Below are 21,647 nucleotides of genomic sequence, written 5' to 3' on the forward strand. Positions count from 1 at the left end.
GTACCATTATCTTCTTACCCTTTTTTACTCCTTTTATGACCCATTTTCCCTTCCATTCTGCCACGATTTCCTTGCTTCCCTCTGTCGCATTTTTCCCCTTTTGCTATCTCGTTTGTTTAGTATTGGTCTCTTTTTTCTTCGTGCTATTTTCCGTTTTCACGGGAAGCAGCCGGAGACGAAGGAGATCCATCGGTAATCATCTGTGGGTATGCTAAGAAAATGTAATTACATACTCATAAGAAACCGCATTCTCTACGCTGTTTGGTTCATGAAATATGTATTTTTAAATTAGAAATCAGGTAAACCGAATTTGTGGGCCAAAACTCCGGGACAAGAAAAACTGTTGTCAGAACAATTTTGGCACAAAAAGATTAGAAATTAACAAACAAGAAATAAATAATTTAAAACAATTTCATGTCATGGAACATAATTTTCCGACTGTTCTTTGGAGTTTTCTACCATCACTGAACTTAAAATTAGATTAAAAATATAATTGAATTTAAACTTAGCGATGAATAAGTAATTAAGCTTGAAGATAAACCTAGAGTATGAATTAAAACTGAATATAAATCAGTTTCAAATTGCAGAAATTTTCAAGTTTTTTAAAAAGTAATATTTGATTACAACGCCTTACTGAAAACCTCTTGTACACTTGCATTGTTGCTGCTGTTGGTGGTTTTCTCACTGTGCTGTTGTAGAGCTTTTTTTCAACGGTGGGAAAATAAGCCACTAACACTACTACAAATTAGCAATCTTTATCAGCAGAGTGCACGTTGGCTTCCGTTACTATAAGCTTTCGTATGTTTATAGAGAGCGCTTAAGGTCAAAATCAGTTATCATTGTGACTTAAAATCATATTGAAATATTAAAATATAGCATGCAGTTATATCAGATCTTGCAGATAAATTTTACGTGCAAAATAGTCAACAGAGAGCGCCTGCGTCTGAACGTCAAATTTATAGGTCAATTTAGATTGAGGCACATGGATTTTAACCAGGTTACTGATATTTGTACATTGTAGAATTACGAATTTTAAACACCGATTTTGGACCCCTTCTTTTTCAGGACCATAACAAATACTGACCCGAATGTCAAAGTGTTCGTGAGGTACACGCACCAGCTGTAGTTTAGGTGGCACACCTATTAGCTTTTACTTAGTACAAAGCGTGTAGGGAGCGATGCTCGCCACGAAAAATGGCGTCCAGTCAGGGGGCTGGTTTTAGTTACAAACAAACAGAAACTTTTAGCTTTTAAACAGAAGATGTGGCACGTACCCAGTGCTCTCTAGCCTGGGCACGCCGGTGTCTTTGACCAATTAATTTAACGTTTACTAGAAAACGACAACAATAAGGGTCTACTACACAGATAGGTTCAGAAATATGCAATTTGCTGACTTTAATTTCCTTCCTTACGAAAAGTTCACAAAATATAAGTTATAGGTACGGTGTGAAACGAACATTCTTGCATTGTGAATAAAGCACTCTGTTTCAAGAGAAGTAATTCTGCAAAGTGGCCACCTTGCTGCAACCCATAATCACCTGATTTACCTAGCAAACGATTCACAACCCTTCCAGGGCGCAAACCAAGCCAGCACCCAGCGGCAGCAGCAGCAGCAGCAAATCAACCGTCACTGTTGTAACAAAATAAAAGAGAACTATCTTTCATAATTATCCATTGTTTCAACAATCAAGAATCTTCCTCCCACCACCTATCACCACCACCATCAAAGTGAAGTAGCATTCCAAAGTACCACTTCAAGGGGCTGCTGCAGTGCCAGCAAAAACGAAAAATTTAATTATGCATCAGCTTCCACTCGGCTGGCTGGCGCTGAGAGTGGGGCTAGAAGCTGGAAACAATAGACTATAAAGCCCCGACTCGGTCTGTCAGACGGACTGAATGTTTTGCCGCTACGCTACTGCTGTGTGCGGGTCAAAGCTGGCAAATACCATCGATGAGAAGGTGAACAAAGGGGGGGGGGGGGGGGAGGTAGCGATTTTTCTATGCCACCCTGTCGCATGCCAGAGTACACACGTAACAGTTATAGGTTACGTTTACTTGGGCGATGAGCAGCACTTTAGCTCTCTATCTCTTTCGCGCATTTGTTTTAACCCATATGGAAGGCCGAGCGGCTCCGTCATGCACGGTTTCACCGAGAGATCAATATGGCGCCGTCTCCGCCATCGCATGGCTAAGAGCAATCTTTTTGTTTTCGCACAATATTTTACTAATTAAAAAACGTCATTCTCCGGTACGGTAGTTAACATCACGACCATGGTCGTAGAGTGCAGAGTTGCATTCTATAGCTGTTCTGTTTTCTTGTTATGTTCGCTGCAACTGAGTGCACAACTCTCAACGCGCACGGGGATGATAATTGCAAAATATAACTAATTAAATCTCACTTGAAGTTTGCGCTTTTTAGTGCTCCTTCTCTGACCCAACTTGCCGCCGCGGTGTCTTCATTTTGCAATTTTTCTTCTGTGCTCCGGCTGTGACTTACCTCGGCTGGTGTAGCGCTTATCGCAGATTTTCCCAGGCGACCTCGATGTAAGAGGCGTACGTAGTGGAATCCGCCGGTGGCCCAAATACCGCAGGAGAATGGGAGTACATAGTGCGTTTTTTCGTTTGTTTGTTTCGAGAGTGGAAATCGAAAGTTTCCAGGCTACGGTATGCGATGCGAGAGTTGCCGGCTATGGCCGGTGGAATTTACCAGTGAAGGTTCAGTTCCGTCGAAAACTAAAATAGACCATACATTGGAGCGTCGCATTTCTATTGCCATAAACTTGTTCTTAGGAACCTTTTTCCTCTTTACAGTAAGTCTAGTAATGCTCACCAACATCCGGCCATATGTGCGGCCCGCTAGGAATACCCCAGCATTGCGCACGTGTTCACGAGCTGTCTAAATGTTGTTGAATCCCTTCTTCGGCATGCGTTTTAAAACTGACTGAGTTCTCGAGTTACCGCGCATTTATGGTGAAAATGAATAGTTGAACATTGTCCCGATCGTTGCTTTGCGGCGGAAAACGATGGCTCTTTTCTTCATTTTGGATTATTCTAGGACGCACACGATGAAAATGGTATGGTGTGGTTCTCTGTGTGCTAGTTAACACTTGCCGGATTTATTTCTCTTTCTTTACGATGACAACCCTGATTCCATGGCGCACGTATGCAGTTGCTCATCGGAGCTGAAACCCATCAGCGACAGGAAGGACGTCGCTTTTTTGAACGATCATACTTATTCATTTCCATAAAGTTTATAGGTAGTGCCGTTTATAGTGGAATGAGTTTGACACTGTCCCTCCGGTTGCTGTTCTACGTTTTAAACTCTGATTAAAACCCGGACCCGTGCTCGTCAATGCGGTTGGTTGGTGCGGCGGTGGTGTGTGTGGTTTCCGCGGTGGCCAGCTGCATCGGCGGGAGAGTGCTCTGTCAGCCGGAATAATTGTAAACATTCATGATTTGGCAGAGATGCCGCACGTGCTTTGTGCGTGGTTTGATGACGGCCCAAATACTCATCGCACCGCATCGCATCGTGCCGGGAATGATTCGCGTGCCAGTCGAAAACAAAAGATGGGTACTAACTTTGTTTTTTTTTGTTTTGCTCGGTGCTGCAGCACAATGCACGATAGAGAGGCACGCAAAGCGAACCATTAGGAGGCATTGTTGGAGGACGACGACGACGACGGCGGCCGCGGCCGCAGCCGCAAAAGGACAGACAAACACAGGGTAAAAAGCATGTCCAATTCCGGACATCATTGCACGGCATCAGGTAGCAAACATCTAATTTGGTTTTAGCATCATGTCACCACCGTTCGGTGTCCACTACCGGATGTTAGCTCTGGAAATGGTTGAACAATGAACATCTGACCGATGGTAGACTTTTCTATGCTATATTTGAATTATTTTTTTTTAATTTGATGGCAATCATAAAACGCGATGTGACGTAAAGTGAACAATATGAAACAACTTTAATATTTTTCCGCTAATTTTGGACTGCAGTTCAAAAGCCTACTAATTTAATAGTTGGGGGTTGAGGAGCTTCCGGAAAATCATAATCATATCATATCATAATCATAAATTTAAAACGAGTTCAGCACCACAAGCAATATACAAAAGCAAAGCGTTGGGCTTAAATATGTCTTTTTAAGACTTAATCTAAGTCAGATTACAGGACAATTACCGGACTAACGTAACAATCTTACAGACTTTATCTCGCAGCACCGCAGACGAATACGGCACGAGCTATTCAGACCCTAAGCAGCTAAAGAAGAAAAAGAAGGCTGACTGCAAACTTTCATCAACTTACAAATCTTTCTGATATAGAGTATTATTGGCAGTTCTATACTTTTCTAATCGATTGTTTTCAACGTCTGCAAATTTGTATTCGGAAACGATGTATTAACCACCCAGTTAACTTCAAGGTACGATGCTTGTCTAACATGCCAGTCGTCACATATTCGAATCACGGCTGGGCGGTACTGTTAGAGTCAGTAGAAGTAGTTGCCACGTAATTGTCATGTACTCTAATTACTGGCTGCAAAGTCTATCGATAAACAAGGGTCAAATCTCACAAACGGCTATGCTTTGACCCTTCATATAGATCCATTTCTCCGCCGTCATCCAAATCCTGGAAATAGTTCAATGCAGTCCTTTACAAGTGGTTCCCTACTATGGTTGAAGTGTTCCGTCGGGAATCGGTCCCCACCGATAGCTTTATCAGTCTTCAGGTGTCGTATTTCTTGCAAACTCCAAGCTGGGACATTACTATCGTTGGTAGCCACTCTCAGGTTAACTTCTGTTCCACCTTCTTCCTATATATTACCATTGAAGAACTGCTTCCTTCTGTCGACAACCTTACCAGTATGTCAATTTACGGCGTGTAGCCAAAAAGCAAGTTACAGCTACGTAGCGGTACGTCTTTCTAAGACTTGACCTTTCTTTGTCGACAGACTTCGCGACACGACAATTACGGGACTAGTGCAACGATCCTACCGCCTAGCCGAGATTTGAACATACGACTCATTAGACCAGCGCAGTACCTCGAAGCTAACTGGGCGGCGTAGCCTTCGCGAGATTGGTTCATCTTTTGGTAGAAGCTGTAGAACTGGCGCATGTCCATCCTCAAGACCATGGTCAACTCGTTCCGCGCTCCTCGATACTTAACCAAGTTCTCCCTCATGGCAATGCTTGCTGAGGTGCGTCAAGCCATGAATTCCGTACACCCAGAGCTTCTTCACGGCGGCGCTAGCATCCGTCTCCGAGGGTTGAAGTTGTCATTAATTGTATGTAGTTCTTGTCAACTTGTGAGTTATGTGGTCTCCAGTTAGCTTCATGGATACCTTTGTGAAGAAAGAAAGTGCTTCTGATCATCGGTCTTCGTAAAGCTGCAAAGTTAACGCAGCGCTGACTGTTATCGCTCATGTCAACCTATAGATATATGCTTTAGGCCAATATCACCGGTTTGTATAACGCCTTCCTACCACCCTGGGCGTTCATATCTTCGATGAGGACGTTATCTACGCTACCATCGACTGCACTTGGAACGCTTCCTTCTCGTCGTCAGTTCTACCTTTGTGCAATGCTATAGTCAAAGAAATGGCTCTGTATCATGGGCGTAGCGAGGAGGGATGGAGGGTTTGAGGGTTCAAACCCCCTCCCCCCAGGAGAAAATTTGTTATACATATTCATGCTTGAAATTTCACAGCCAACTGTTGTTTAGAGCACAGGAAAATGTATGGGGCTGATTGTTCAATCCCCGTCGGCTTCGTCAACCCAGAGCCGGGGTGGTTTGTGCTGTTTTAAACTCCATTCAATTCGATTTTGGGTTACTCATCGCCCATTTCCCACGCATCTCAGAAGTCGCAGCTTTTTACTTAAAAAATAAAAAATGTCGCTTTAGGCCTGGACGAACCATCTCGCGTTGAGTCGCTCTGCGCCAGTGTCGGTGGGGTTTTTGTATAGAACTGTTTTCCTTACGACGTGGCTAGTTCACTGTAGTTTACCGACTTTCGCCAAATGTACGTCGGTAATCTTCCCAAGCAGTGTCTGTTGCCCTTGCTGCATGCACCTCCGCTACTCTTCGCTTTCAGATTGTACTCCGTCAAATGTCATCCGCAAAGGCGTGTGTGTCCTCCGTGAGCATGATCTATCGGTCTAATAGGGGGTTTGTACATTGTCAGGTTTGTAAGGTGGCTTATGCCTCTTATTAGCAGCGTTTGGCGAAGGCCAAAGTAGTTCCGTGGTCCTGCTTGAATATGCCGCTCGATCTCCTTATTTGTGTTGTCGTCCGCGGCTACCAGCGATCCCACATACACGAGCTCATCTACCACGTCTGGTTCGTCGCCGTTAACGATTTACCGTCCGTGAAAAAGGCACGTTCGTCTCATTTGGTCAGTGTTAAATCAGACCGGACCTAGTTGCAAAATTTAAAAGAATGAGTTACTGACAGCAAACGATCAAGAATTTTCTAAGCTACATTTTACTCTAGTCAGGCTACATAAATGTTACAAACAGTCAGAGTTATGTGATGATTTCGAACAATTGATATTGATAGCTATAAACCATACAGAGCAGTAAACTTCGAACACGTTTTTCTCGATAAGAATTTTGTCACTTGGCTCGGTCTGACATAGCAGCGACCATTTGAACCTCTATCATTCATGTATTTGGTCTTCGACGCGTTGATTTTAAGCCCAATCCTTCCACGCTTTCAGTCTGTTTCTTATAGCTTTTTTTCTCAGCTTTCCAATTTGTTTTTTCACTTCGTTTATAAACCTTATTTTTCCTCTTTACAAAACCGTGTCGTTTGTAGTTTGTTTCATAGCAAATTTTAGAAATATCACAATTATATGAAAATTGTGAACCTTGGTACAAATAACTGGTTGTTTTATTCAGTTAATGCCATTTCACACATAATTTTATGAATGTTTCTTATAGCATTTTTTCTCAGCTCTCCAATTATTGTCTTAAAATAAAAATCGGTTAGGGTACTCATGGTGAAAACGGCGTTTTTTTTATAAAATCCAACATGGCGACCAAATCTAAGATGGCCGCCAAAAAAAATGTTTATTCCATTTGAAAACCCTGTTCTTCTTCTTTACAGAACCGGGCCATTTGTTAGTTGTTTCATGGCAAATTTATGAAATATCACATGATATAGATCTCAAAATTCAACTTTTTTGGAACTGTTAGGACCCTTGGAGAACGAGGGGTCCACTATTTCGAGGTATCAAAAGTGTAATTCTTATTTTTTAGCCATTTTCAACCAATTTAGCGCAAAAGTTCCAATATTTGAAGACCTCGTGTCAGTAGTGGCCCCGTTTCAGCGAGAATTACTCATGTGTAGAATGGAGAGATGAAATTATTGTTGCATATATTCAGGATGGCATTCCCTCTACCATTCTTTTACCCAAAAATTCCGCCTTTATTTCTTTTTGACATAGCCAGAGCGGTGACATGTCCTTGTGTCGCCTTTGGCAAAGCTCCGATTTGGCGCCTCTTTGTTTCTTGGTTCTGTGTTTTATTCAAGTTTATCATTATTACGAGTTATACAATCGTGTATCATTCCTATGGCGCCTTTTTTCAATACCTCGCAACCGTTCGATCTAGCTGTCTCTTTTGGCGCCCGTAAGAGTTAATACCCTTGGCGGAAACCAATATAGCCAACCGTACGATGTCTTTGACGGAATAACTTTATTTTAAACGAATTAGTATCGCTCTAGTACACATCATTGGAAGGTTTGAGCTGTCCCCTTCAATAAGGAACTAAGCTATTTTCGACCCTATTTGCATCTGTCATAATTCGAACGCTTACAGGGTTCGGCAGGAAAATTGCAACAATGCTAGAACACGCCTTTCGAACATGTGCGCGAATATACTTCAGGGTCTTCATACTAGGGTGAGATATTTTGCAGGTTTGTGATTTCAATATACGTCCAAATCGAATAATCCAACGCGTTAAGGTCCGGATTGCTAAAGGGCCATAAATCTCTGGGCCAAAATTTCATGCTATCCATCAGCCGTCGTTGGCGCTCCATCCTGTTGTAAGGCCATGCATTGTTCCACAGAGAAATTGGCCTTCACCCTGGAAAGTACCTGGTCCTCCAAAATACCGATATACACTTCGGTATTGATTTTAATACCAGCATCAATGAAAACAAGCTAAAACTGTTGGATGCCATCAAGTCAAACATCAGAACACCATTCGGATGTTTGGGTTGGAACTTAAACTTCACTTTCTCCGGAACATCCTCAAGTTTCTTCGGTGAATATAGAGAAAAAGATTATATTTATTTTCCTCCTTCAACAAAGAAAGCAATCTCCAATCTCTTCGAACGGGTCACTTATAGTTCTTTCACCCGCCCCGTAATCATGTGGCGTTTCCCTCTAGCTCTGGAAGATGCGTGCAAATCTTCTTGGATGATTCTTCGCATGGATTTTTCAGAAATCTTGGTTTCCTTGGCAAGTTTCCTTATGGAACGTACCGGGTTGCGAGCAGTTTTTGAACGAACCGATTTGATCACGTTTGGCGTTCGTTCAAACCGCGGATCTCAACTTTTCGCTGCTTAAGACCGCCCTGTAGAGACTTTTTGATGCGATAAACTGTCGCATCGAACAGACATCTTACCACGAGCAGCAAACTTGTATTCTCTTCTTTTTTGTACATTTTCCCAACTTTACAGTAAAACAATTCCGATGCTCTGCTGCACGACTTGAAAGGAAACATGAACAAACACACTGTTAACAGAAATAGGTAATTAGTTACACAAATTAACTCAAATTTTTAAGGTAAAAGACTTTCGCATTTTGCCACATGTGCGGTGTTTGTTGATATTAAAACATCAAAATATATGAAAATTGAGGTGTGTATTTTGGCTGAGCCAAACAAGTAGTGTTTGAAACGTCATACATACACCACAGAAGAAGAAGAAGAAGAAGAAGAAAAAATCGCGTATATGTATGTATGGTCCGCCATAACTCCGAAACGTCTGGACGGTTCTTTATTAAATAGGGCGTATATACTTCTTGACAAAAGAGAATCGGCGGAGTTGACAAAAGGGCCAAATAAGTAAAAAGACTTTATTTCTCTTAAACTTTAATCGAAAGCAGTTTTACAACGGGCTGACAGACAAAAAAAGAGGAAAGAGAGAGCCAGATTTCTAACTTAAATTTGAAACAAAAGCTGAAATGTGCTACGAAAAATGAATTAACAAAAATGAAAGTATCACAAAATAAATTCATGCATTCATGCATTAACAGCATTTTTCAGCATCAAATAACCTTATAAGCTGCTCTACTTAGAAGCCAATCAAGTTCATCTGAGTGATACTCTTGCAAGTTAACTTACAACATTTTTCCCTAAAGCGTTCTACCCCTGAGGCCCTATATCACCGTTTAAGGTGAAAACGTACAATTTCGATGCCAATAAGCAAACACATATGCACATTTTCTCAGTGCCGGAAACGGTAAGTTACACGGTGCTACTTTGGATAGGAGGGTCCATTCAGAAGGAAAGCGAAAGTAGTTGCGGCGGCGCTTTGTGGCACGCTTATTGACAGCGACGACGACGACGGTATGCAGCAGGAAACCGACTGGTGTTTCCACAAAACATTCCAGTAGCAAGTGTGCTGTGTGGATAGCAAACTGTCAATTACTCTGATTGGAACCTTTCGCTGGTTCCGGCGATTCATCTCCAATTTGATAACGGACACGGTATGGGTGGAGGAACCCTCGCCAGAAGAAAGTATTCGTTGGCGGCACCAGTGCCGAATTGCTTTTATGTTCGAATCCATCGAAATTTCTGATCACGGGCCGAAGGCTGCCCAACAACAACGACCCGTATAATTAGTATCGCGGAGCACGACGGATGCAGGTCGGACCGCGATTGGGTCGGGATTAAAGGGCAGCATGAAAGTGACAGTAATTGAGATTTATTAGTGGAAAGTAACAGTTCACCAGCAGGGGGAAATTTATTTGCACCTGTAAGCAACGGAATCCAAACAAAAGGAAAACAAACCGGGCGGATCCAACGATCTGAGGATGACAATTTGACACAAATGAATTTCTGTGGCATCTCGTGGAAAACCCTGCGGAAACACGCTGAGCTAGTATTATCTAATCGCTACGAACAAATCAATTGCAAATTCACTTTCATTCACGAACAATTAATTTATCAGCCTCAATTGCTTACTCAAACAGTACTATTCCTCAAACGAACGAGCGACTGGTGGGCTGAAGGCGCCACCCAGCCGTATCAGCTTCACTAGTCTTATTAGCTAAACATAGAAAGAGGCTCTCCTCCTCTCTACTAAACACGTATATGCGCACAGCTTCAATGGCCAGCCCGGGGTGAAAGCGCGAGAAAATCGTTCACGATCGTGATTTAATTTTATTCGTCAGCTCACATCGCTCAGTCATTGTTTTAATACCGCACTCAGCGGCCCTACGGCCGCGACCCTGCTGCCGTGGGGGAGCAACTTTAAGGCAAGTTCTATTACAAAGAGCAATCGACGCGGCGTTTCGGTGCGCTTCGAAACAAACAAAAAAAAAAGCGCCGCGATTTAAAGTTGATGAAATACTCGGTTGTGCGGTGGCGTGGGAACCACCCGCCAGTAATTTCGCGCGCGTATATTGCAATGCCAACACCCGAAAGCGGCCACCACGCGTTCGAGTGGGGATGAAAAATATATTGTAACCAACCGGGCTGCGTTTGGGAAACTGCTGGGAAATATTTTCGAAGGTTTCGTGCTACCGTGACGGCGGTAGTGGCGATTCGCGACGCGACGGTGGTGCTCCACGAGCGAGGCGAATGATTACGTCGTCGGGTGTGCTGACGTTGCTGGGGGAGGATGCTCGGTGGCTGTAGGAGTTTTCCGATTGCGCTGAGACAGGCCGTGTCCGTCGCGGTCGATAATAATTTTAATTGAAATCTATGTCAGTCATTATTGCAATTAGGATGGCCAAAGAATGTTGGGAAGGAAAATTTTGCGCGCATTCCGTTTGCAGGCGCTCGAACATTTTTCGTTGCTTTTGGGTGGAACATGAACAACAATCAACATCAACATAATTTTTTACAACCTTATTATGGCGTTTTTGAAAGAGGATACGTATTTCAGGCTTGAAATTAAAAAGTCATTAGAGCTCAAGCGAATTTACTGCAGTTGCCTTTTTTAAAGAAAAACACATTCCTCCCCCGCGGCAAATCACATCCGTCATCTGGTCACTGAAAGCATCATCGGGCTCATCAGTACCTTCCAGGAAATCGTATTGCCCTTCTGCGAAATAGCAAAACACTGCCAATCCATGCCCGTTATGTTTGCTACACCTCGTCCCGGTTATAATGTACCGGGAGCAGCAGCAGCTTCCGTCGCGAAGAACATCTGTCGGTCGGTCGGTTCGTAATACTTATTGCATCACAAGCGTCAGCGCACGGAAGACGAGAAAGAACTCATTGGCGAAGGAAAGTGGGAAAATACATCAACACATAACAATCGAGCAGATCCCGCCACACCGGGATTGGACGGAAATAAGACATCCTTTGGCTCGAAGCTGGCATCTGTCAGGTCTTTTATTCGCATATATCTGTCTGCTTCCGTTGGATTCTGGAAATGGGCAAACAGATCCTCTGGCGCGCGTGACGCAAGAACAAATGTGTTTGCGGTTAAATCATCAACAAACTGAGCCGGCAACAGTGGTCAGTAAATAAACCACTAAAAATTGGCTTCATCGGGAAGTGAAAAATATTTACTCACGTATTCTAACTGCCTGCGGTCAACTGAACTGCAAACAGGCAATTCGGTTTGCCAGCAACCAACATCGGAAAAAGTAATAGCAATGGCTGGAATTCAGCTCCACAACAGGGTTTGCTGCCCATCTGACCACAGACAGCTGAGCGGTCCAGCATTATTTATGTTACCAGCAAACGCAACCCGAAATAAAACAAAACATCGGATCGACTTCCGATAAACAGCCACTTCGGAAAAGGTCTTTCGAAACCATTCGCTCTTGTGTGGCATACTGCGGCTAGCTGCGTCCAAACTTAGACCTACCCGGCCGGAACGTACGTCAGCTTTCAGACTCGTCAAAGACGGTCGTCCGGCCCGGACGGCCGGCCAGCCAGCTCAACAGCAGCTGTTGGTTTCGCTTTGTTCAAAGGCGGCTCGCCCTCGGTGGTGCGGTATGCAAATGGTTTATTGATAGGGAACGCTGGAAAAGTGTTGGGTTTCCATGTGCTAAAGTTGCTTTCCGCAATGAAAAAAATCTTTTGTCGGATACCGGCTAGAGAAGGATCGAGTTTCCAAAGTTATGGCATCAATGGAATACGATTCTAGCCGTTTTATAAACAAACAATATCTCCGGAACGGCTCAAGCGTTTTAGCCTAATGAACGATTTTCGCCTAACTGTAGGCAAGCTTCACACTTACATTGTAATTTGACAGGCAGTCTGGCAGTTGTAACTCAAATTCACATTTCATTTTCAAAACAAACCAACATTTTAATATCTCCATTCAATCTTATTCATCTCCTTACAGACCACCATCAAAATCTACACGGCATGCCTGCGCCAGGACATTGAATACAAAACGCTCGGAATCTCGTACGATGCAACCAGCAAAAGTGTCGTCCAGCAATTGCTAAGACGGTAAGTTCATATATCCCTCAGCACAGCAATGATGGTTGATCTGTCAGCATCTAACGGTTCCATTCTCTTTTCGTTCAATATGCAGATGCAAATTGCGACACCGAGACCCGAGGCTGTTCTATCTGACGATGGAAGTAACCGTCCGGCGACCGGGCGTCAAATCCGTACTTGAACTGGACGATGAAGCTCGGCCAGCACTGTTGCAGGCTTGCCATCCCAAGGGCGACTCCAGGTGAGAAATGTTAAATTGTTTTCTATTTCGAATTTTTAATTGTCGTTGTACTTACCCAAACTCTTGTGCATCTACCATAAACTTCGTTGCTAAGTTATCCTCTTCTCTTCCTCTTTTCCAGATTTTGCTTACAGCAAAAACCTGGCGGTCTGATTCGGGTGCACACATCGGCCCTGCAGCCCAACTCGCAGTACAAGTCGCTGCTAATCTCGGAGGAAACTACCTCGGATGAGCTGCTGGCACTGCTACTGTCCTGCTACAGCTCGCACGAACCGGTCGAACAGTTCAGCCTGTACGAAGTGTGCCCGGGCCAGGAATACCAGCGTAAGCTTCACCCGGACGATCTGCCGCTAAAAACGCAACTCCAACGACAGCAAAAGAACGAAATCATGCACTTCCTGGTACGACGCAACCCTAACTATCCCCGCCGACGGCAAATGCTAGCTCCGATCTCGGAATCAAAGCAGTTTATCATCAATTCTGGACTGAATCAGCATCGGTTGTCCCTGCATTCGTCGACCTTTCCGCTAAGCGCCGTTACGACACCGACCAACACCCTCATCTCGGACATTGTGGACGGGGTTTCATCCCTTAACAACCTGAAGGAGCCAAAGAGTCTGATATTAAGGGAATCCTGTTTTTCCTCTTCCTCCTCCTCATCATCTTGCTCTTCCACCTCCTCCTCCTCGTCCTCCTCGTCTTCTTCCTCGTCATCATCATCGTCAGTTTCCAGCTGTTCGTCATCCTCCTCCAATCGAAGTGACAGCGAAAAAGAGGACAACAACAACGATGAACGAACTACCTGTCAGCAGTGCGAACCATCAACCGGTTCGCATTCCTGCGGTCATTCAGAGCAAACCGACGACACCTGCGTGCAACCCCCGGCGATAAAAGCGAAAAACCTGGATCGCTTTCCACTGGCACCACCACGTCCTTCCAAAGCTTCCCTGCTGCCATCGCTGCTGATCGCTCCGAATGTTCCCTCCTACAATCCGGTCTACAACATCCGGGAAATCCGTACCGTGTGTCATTCCTTCTCCTCTCTGGGAATCGACAAGAAGCTGGTCGACATTGAACGGCTGACCGGAAACTGCGACACCAGCGCTTCGAACAACCACAACTCTCTCAACTGCAATATCACGAGAAACAACATAGTTAAGGAAGCCGTTAACACTAATCCCGTAAAGGGAGTGGGTAATTTCATTTACATCTGATGCAACAAGTGTCAATAGCTTCGCAAAAGTCAAACGAAAACTTTCTCCAGAAAGTTTCACAGCACGACATCGAGAACGAAAATACCGATCGAAACACGTGCACCGTTTTCGCACGGATGAAACTGAGAAAAACATAGTAAATTTGTAAAACAGCCACAAGCACTTGGTGTGGAAAAGATAGAAACGAAACACACACACTTCTTGGAATATATTCTGTATCAAACTAGTCAAAGTTATTAATGTTATTATATCGATTTTATTTGATGTTTTTTGATGCTGCTGCAAACGAATTTGTATGTATTTTGCTTCTCCCACCCTGCGCAACAAATCTATGCATAGAGATAAACCGAAGAGGGTAATCAAGGAACACACGTAATTCAAGCCAAATCTGCGAAACTCCTCAAGCATACGATGTAATCTTTCCTCAATCGACATGTGTATTTCATAGGACATTAACCGAGGGAGACATTCGAGTAAACGTATTCTGTACAGTATAGTTTAAGTTAATCGTACATTGTTTGTTTCGGAAAGAATTGCTGCATGCCAAAGAAACGACTAACAGTTAAGACCATGCTAATCGAAAAGTTCTGTTCTAAGTAAGTTTATTCAACGACACAAACACACTCATGCATAGGAACCAAATATATAGGGGTACACACTAAAAAATAGTCCACTTTGAAAAACCAATAAAGCCAAACTAGTAGTAAAAGTATATGGTTGAATCGCACTTTTATTAGAGAAATTACTACACCGAACCCTGTAACTGAGCAGTAATTTTTCACTATAGAATCACTTGATATCAAATATTCTATTTCATCGTGCAGAGACACTCGCAATGCGGGACCGTAGTCGTACGAAAGTCTTGTTCTAGATCCATCCTCTTGTAAGCTGACAGTAACAGTTAAGGTCAACTTCGAAGCGTCCTCCTCAGGCGCTACGCTGCAAGTTTCTAATAAAGAAGGCGAGAGCCGGAAAAACTTATTGAGTGAAAATGAAAACGTGCTTGGAATTTCTTTTTTTTTTTCTTGTGTTTTCGGTGCAACGTATCCGAAAGTCTGTTGCCATTGGATCGTCGCCATTGGGGGTGTTGGTTGGTCATTCGTTCCGGAAGTTTGCTCTTGTTTGTCACTGCTCCGATGGATCTTGTTGAATGGCCAATAATTTAGCATGCGGTACGGTTCAGAGACTTTTTTCGTGATGACTTCTTTTGATGTCCTGATGACCGGGAAGGGCAGGTGTGAAAACTATGTATTTTGGCTGGGGGAAAAATGTAGACTGGGATGAGACATGACATGACGGGAAAGCTTGGAGCTTCAGACTGCTAAATCTCTGTACAAACATTGGCATCGAGCCGAAACTCTGACGTTCGCCTCGAAAGGATTTTTTCAATCAGCAAAAGTTTAAGCTTTTGTAATAAATTTGCTTTTGTTGTAATCTGTAGTAAAAATGGGAAGTAGAGTAATATTGAAACATTTTGAAAAAATATGCTTTCGAACTACCGTTACGGCAGAAAAACTACTTTTATTTGGAACCGAGGAATCATTTGTCGGTGTTCTGAAGAACCAAGTGCTTCCCTCGGTGAAGGCCAATTTCTTTGAGGATCAATACGTTGACCTACAATAGGATGGAGCGCTATGACACTCGTCAAATGGGACTCAACTATGGCTGATGGATAAAATGAAGTTTTGGTCTGTGGCCCCCTAGCGGTCCAGAACTTAATCCATTGTATTATTCGTTTTGGGTGTATAGTGAAACACATGTCTACCAAACATCTCACCCTACTGTGAAGACCCTGAAGTCTGCCGTAACACTCACAAGACAGCAGGTATGGACAAATACCGTACCGAACTTATGCCCTCGTTACCATTACCTAAAACGACTCAAGCAACCATTTGAGTTTTATCGCACTCTTATTGCGGTTTTTATGACCAATTTTGGTCACTAGAACCGTCATAAATACGTAATAAAACTAGCATTCTTGCGTGGGACGCAAAGTTAATCACTTTTTGCTCTACACTACTTTTTTGAATTCTATTTCACCGAGGTGCTGTAGGCAAATGAGCATCTACTAAGCAAAAAACCGAAAATGAAGCCTGATTTTTAAACATGGCTGCATGACAGTCATGTCGGAAGATAATGCGCGAATTGCGTGTTCTAACTTCTGGCGTTGTATTCAGGATGTCATTGAAAAACTGGAGGACACATCGAGTAAATTTGTTTGAAAGGACCTAATAAAGCTAACTCAACTTGAACATGTTGATATTGTAGTAGTTAAGAACGGGGTTTGAAAGAAACACCACTAATTTTCGCATTTATTCCTGCCGCACTGTAAACTCCCTGAACATAACATCTATAACGGAGGGAAAAGTAGTTCCGACTTGCAGCTAGGAAACGTCGTTGGATCTCCTTATTTGGGTTATTGTCGCTGGTGATCAGAGATACCAAATAAATCAATCTATCAACTACTTCTAACTCATCGCCACTGCCACTGCGTCTAGGAAGATGAATGTTGTTTTCTCTTGGGCCTCTTCCTACTATATATTAATTTCCTTTTCGAAGCATTGATTTTTAGCCCAATTCGCGTATCCTGCATCTTTAGTCTGGCGTAGATTGCCTTCGCTGTCCCACAGTGTCTAGTATTAATATCCAGGTCGTCTGTGAAGCCTGTGAGTTGGCTACTCTTATTGAATATCGTGCCTTTTATTTTGGTTTGTAAATGGCTGAATAATGCGTAAAACAGATCCCATCCAATAACTCCTGTCCCTACCTCCACGTGGTACCAGCTGGAATACGAGCAACTTTAGCGGAGAACGGGTAACCAACCCTCGTGGAAACTAAGATCGTATACCAACAGGGAAGCAAGCGCAATGTTGTCTCGACACTATAAGATGGCAGCCCCTCGCAATGGCGGACCCTAGTTCGGCAACCTATCTAAATTCAACACACTAAAGACAATCAAGCGTTCAAAAAAAAAAAGACAATCAAGGAAACTCTACTCGGGACATTCGGTATAGTCAAAGGCGACGAAATAAGAACATGGAATGGAAACTTGCTACCTGGAACTGCAGATCACTAAATTTAGTTGGTGGCTAAAGTGTGCTGTTCGATCAGTTAAAACCCTAAAAGCTCGCTCAGTATCGTGCCACTGCAGGAGATCTGTCGCAAAGGCTAGAAGATGTGGAGGGTCCCAGGCGGCAAAACCCAATTTTACCAGAGCGATGGAACGACCAACGAGCTGGGAACGGGTTTCGTGAACGCTGGGTCGGTAAGGAAGCAATGTATAGACCAGTGATCAGACCCCATAGTCTGCATGCCGACACGAACGATAACGGCCAGCGATGCATCAACTTTGCAGCTTCCCGAAGCTTGGTAATCAGAAACACTTTCTTTTCTAGCAAAGATATCCACAAAGCCACCTTAGGATCACCTGACCAACGAACTTTGAACCAAATTGATCATATTTTCAACACTGGCCGATTTTTCCTGAACACCACCAACGTACGCTCCCTACGGGGTGCGGATATCCACTCGCAGCATTACTTAGTGTGCGCTTAAAACTATCGACGGTACCGCCCTCCTCGGTTAAATATTCGGCAACTAGACAACGCGCGAGTTGCCGAAAACTACGCGCGCGTACTGGATGAAGCCCTGCCTTCCTCTGTGGAGTTATATGCTTTAACACTCGGCCACCAATAAGGTCGCAACCGCGGTGCTACGTCAGAAAACCTCGAGTGCACGAAATTATTGGTTTGACAGGAACGCCAACAAGCGATGGAGAAGAAAAAAGAGCTTGGGAAAACTATCTAAGCATAACCACGAGGGAGAATTTAGCCAAGTATCGACGAGCGCGGAATGAGTTGACCACGATTCGGAGAAGGAAAAAGAGCTAGAAAGAGAACAGAGATTGCGAGGAGCTGGAACAACTATTTTGGACTAATGACATGCGCAAGTTTTACGAGAAGATGTACCAAGCACGTAAGGGCTACACACCTAAACCTGACACATGTGTAGGAACGAGGGAGGGAATCCACTCACAAACGAGCGCGAGGTGGTTGACAGGTGGAAGCGATTTTTCGATGAGTATCTCAATGGCGATATAGCAGAAGAAGACGGAACGGAAATAATTCTTGGAGTGCCTACAAACGATAACAGCGTGCCGGCCTCCGATCTCGAAGAGATCTGGAAAGAAGTCGGCCAGCTAAAGAATAATAGAGCCGCCGTTCGGACTCCCAGCAAAAAACTAGAAAAATGGCAAAGTTCCATTAGCAACAGCATTTCACTGGATAATTTTCAGTGAAGGATTTGGGTGAAGGAGATATTACCGGAGGCAACCGGATGCAAGATGTGGTTTTCCCTTCTATAAAAGGGTGGAATTACAGCGGCTTTACGCAGATCAATACTGCCTACAAGGCGCTCACCCAGATTTTGTAGCGTCGTCTATCCCACATAACAAGATAAATCGTTGGGTAGTATTAGGCGGGTTTAATACGGGCTACTCAGGATCAAATATTGATTCTCTGACAAATGCTCCAAAAAGATCGGGACAACGTGCCTACGTTTATCATTTTCTAGGTTTTCAGGGCAGCATACTATATAGTCGATCGTAAACAGCTAAGGTAGATAATGCACGAGTACGGTTTTCAGGTAAACGAGCGGGCATCAAAATGAGATAAACAATCTTCAGGAAAACTAGCCTTCGCAGAAGACCTCGACATCATTGCTAGAAATCTTGGGACGTCGAAAGCTATCTAGGCCATACTATTAGGCGGACTATTTTTGCCGGAGTACAAACGGAAAGCCGAGAGTGGAATAGGCGTATGAACCACGAGTAGCAGGCACTACTTAGAGAGATTCCAAAGATACATCTGGCAAAAATTTGAAGATTTCGGTAGGCCGATCATGTCACAAGGATGCCGGAGACTGTACAGTGAAATCCGTTCTCTTCAAGAACCCGACCTTTCCGTCTTCCAAGTTGGTCTCGAGGTACGACACTGGTCTAACAAGCCAGTCGGCGTAAGTTTAATTCTCGGCTGGGAAAAGCTGTAAGGGGCCGTGCACTAATTACGTAAGGCATAATGGGGGGAGGGGGGGTTCCGCAAAATCTTACAAAATCTTATTTGGGGGAGTGGGGGGCTTAATCATTTCTTACGTAAGATTTTCATACACGAAAAAATTATGATAAATTCAAATTTTTTAATAGCAACTCATGCTACTTGTTACAAATTTTTTTAATTGATGAGTTAAGTTGTTAAGTGTCAAAGTCCTTCATGCTACAAGGAAATGCATAGCAACTTGCTGAGTATTTTACCCTTGCCCACTCATGGAAACATCAGGCGACCTACTTGTTCCAGAGCCATCTGATGTTATCGGTTTATGCTATTATTCCAACATCTTCGGTTGCAATTGCCTATCCCAATCCTGCAAGGCAGCCGCAAAATCTCTTATGATATCACTACAAACATTTTTGTTTAAAAGTAGCTAATGTATAGCTGTATCAAGGGAACAAGCGCTTGATAAGCTACTGTACAACAAAAATGTTTCTTGGGATGTAAGACCATGTCGCGTGTCATCTAGAAGAGGCAAAGAAGTTCTTTGTATACTACTGCACGAGGACACGTGTTCAGAAGATGTAGAGTGGATCAATGCAAATTCCGGCTTCAGTTTTCAGAAGGTCGCATAATGCATGCAAAAGGGTTGATTATGCGACCTTTTGAAAACGAAAGCCAGAATTATGTGTACGCTAGTGAGTTTCTGAACATATACCAACATCTATTGACAACCTCAATGCTGAAATACGTTCGGTTCGTGAGTGGGCTATGAAGGGATTTACAACAGATAATTGCTTTTGCTTGTTTTTTTATGAATTTGTTTGAAACTTGGTTTTTATGAACTTGTTCGAACTTTGTTGACTGTTTCAATATTCTTTCAATGTCTAACATTTTAAATAAAACTTGCATTTTGATGTTTCAAAAAATCTTACTAAGATTTTTGACGGTGGAGGGGGGGGGGATTGGCCAGAATCTTACAAAATCTTATATAGGGGGAGGGGGGGGGGGGGTCTTCAAAAATGAAGAAAAAGCCCTTACGTAATTATTGCACGGCCCCTAAGAGTCAATAGGTCATAGCACTAGCCCCGCAATCGTCCTGTCTTGTGATAACGGCTGGCTTTCAGATGAAAAATGAAAGGCCAAATTTCGAATGCGGAATGTAACACCAATGCTTTCTCTTGCTTTGCGCTGAGTCCACCGAAAGTTTCTTTCAAAACACATTCCAGCGTTATAAGATTATTAGCAATCATTTTTACTATGCGAAACATTGCGTATTTCACCAAATTTTTAGCATACAACTGAGAAACAACCAATTAAAGATAACCTATTTTTTCAGTTAGTTTTGGTAAAATAGGACCTGATCGTGTACAAATAATGGCTGCTCTTGGTATCCGGTAACACTGAAACGTATATCAAGGTAACGACGGTGTTTAGTTTAAGAATGATAGTGTATAGTGAAAAGGTTTAGGCCATTGCAAATTATTTTTAAAGATTTTGTCCCCCCGCCCTTCAAAATTGGCTCTAAAAATCGGGGGCAAAATTTTTTTTGTTAAACTTGAGTAAAAAATTTTTGTGCAAAATATATTATTTGTAGGTTTCACAGCCTGAAGAACTCGAAAAAAGAGTTGTTAACGCTTCTAGTACGAAACAAAAGTGGAAGTACAAATAATGTAATTTCCGCAAATCGGCAAAAAAATTTGTTTTTAGATTTTGACTCTATTTTGGAAGGTTTTTACATGGAAAATGATAACGTATATATGAAAAGCAAGAATGGATTAGGGTTTCACGATTAAACTTCAAGTAAAAATGCCTAAAAATCTTAATTTTTTTTGCGTGATTAAAAAAATCTCTTTGTTTTTTTTCGCCCTCCCCCCTTTAGTTGCTTAGCATCCGAAGGACAAAAACTTTAAATATGGCCTTATTATTGATGGATGATCACAAAGTTTTTTTTAAATTATAAATCGTGGTGAATCCTGCTGAATAATGGAACCCGAAAAAATTTTCTCAGGCATGAAAACTCAATAAATAAAATTGAGCTGAATAATAGATTAATAAACTATTTTCCAAACATTATTTTGTTGAAAAAACATCAATGGCAAAATGTTTAAAAAATTTTGATCGATTCTTTTGCATTCAAGGTTGTTTCAAGCTAAACTTTTGTTTATCATTTTTTCTGATTAAAAAAATCAAGTAAATAAACAGCTTTTAATAAGTAAATAAGTAGGTAAATATATAAACCAACATACAAAGAAATAAAATGAAATACACAAAAACGTTCATTATATTTATTTTTGGCAAATACTATCAACTACTCTTTTTCCCTTTTCTTTATAAAAGCTTGATCAGCTTTTATTACTATTTTGTGAAAAATTCGACTTTAAACGTCCTAGAATAAGGAATGCAGATTTCTGGAATCAAAAAAGAAATGTATCAAATATTATTAAAACCGTACACTCAAGATTTTGAAAAGCTTTTTTATTAACAAACTTCACGTGCGTCAATGGATACAAGCCAAA

The 21,647-nt window shown here is 42.6% G+C and overlaps 1 protein-coding gene across 1 annotated transcript in view; it reads left to right on the forward strand.

The window, feature by feature from the left end:
• The window catches only part of LOC128743255 (uncharacterized), a 44,058-nt gene extending 29,869 nt beyond the window's left edge, over positions 1–14,189 (forward strand). The window contains exons 3-5 of the mRNA XM_053839800.1: positions 12,528–12,637; positions 12,723–12,869; positions 12,991–14,189. Coding sequence (XP_053695775.1) covers positions 12,528–12,637; positions 12,723–12,869; positions 12,991–14,083 — 1,350 coding nt within the window. The 3' untranslated portion in view covers positions 14,084–14,189. The remainder of the gene's footprint in view (positions 1–12,527; positions 12,638–12,722; positions 12,870–12,990) is intronic.
• Positions 14,190–21,647: the final 7,458 nt, after the last annotated feature.

Source organism: Sabethes cyaneus, chromosome 3 (assembly GCF_943734655.1).
Source record: "Sabethes cyaneus chromosome 3, idSabCyanKW18_F2, whole genome shotgun sequence".
Classification (NCBI taxonomy): Eukaryota; Metazoa; Arthropoda; class Insecta; order Diptera; family Culicidae; genus Sabethes; species Sabethes cyaneus.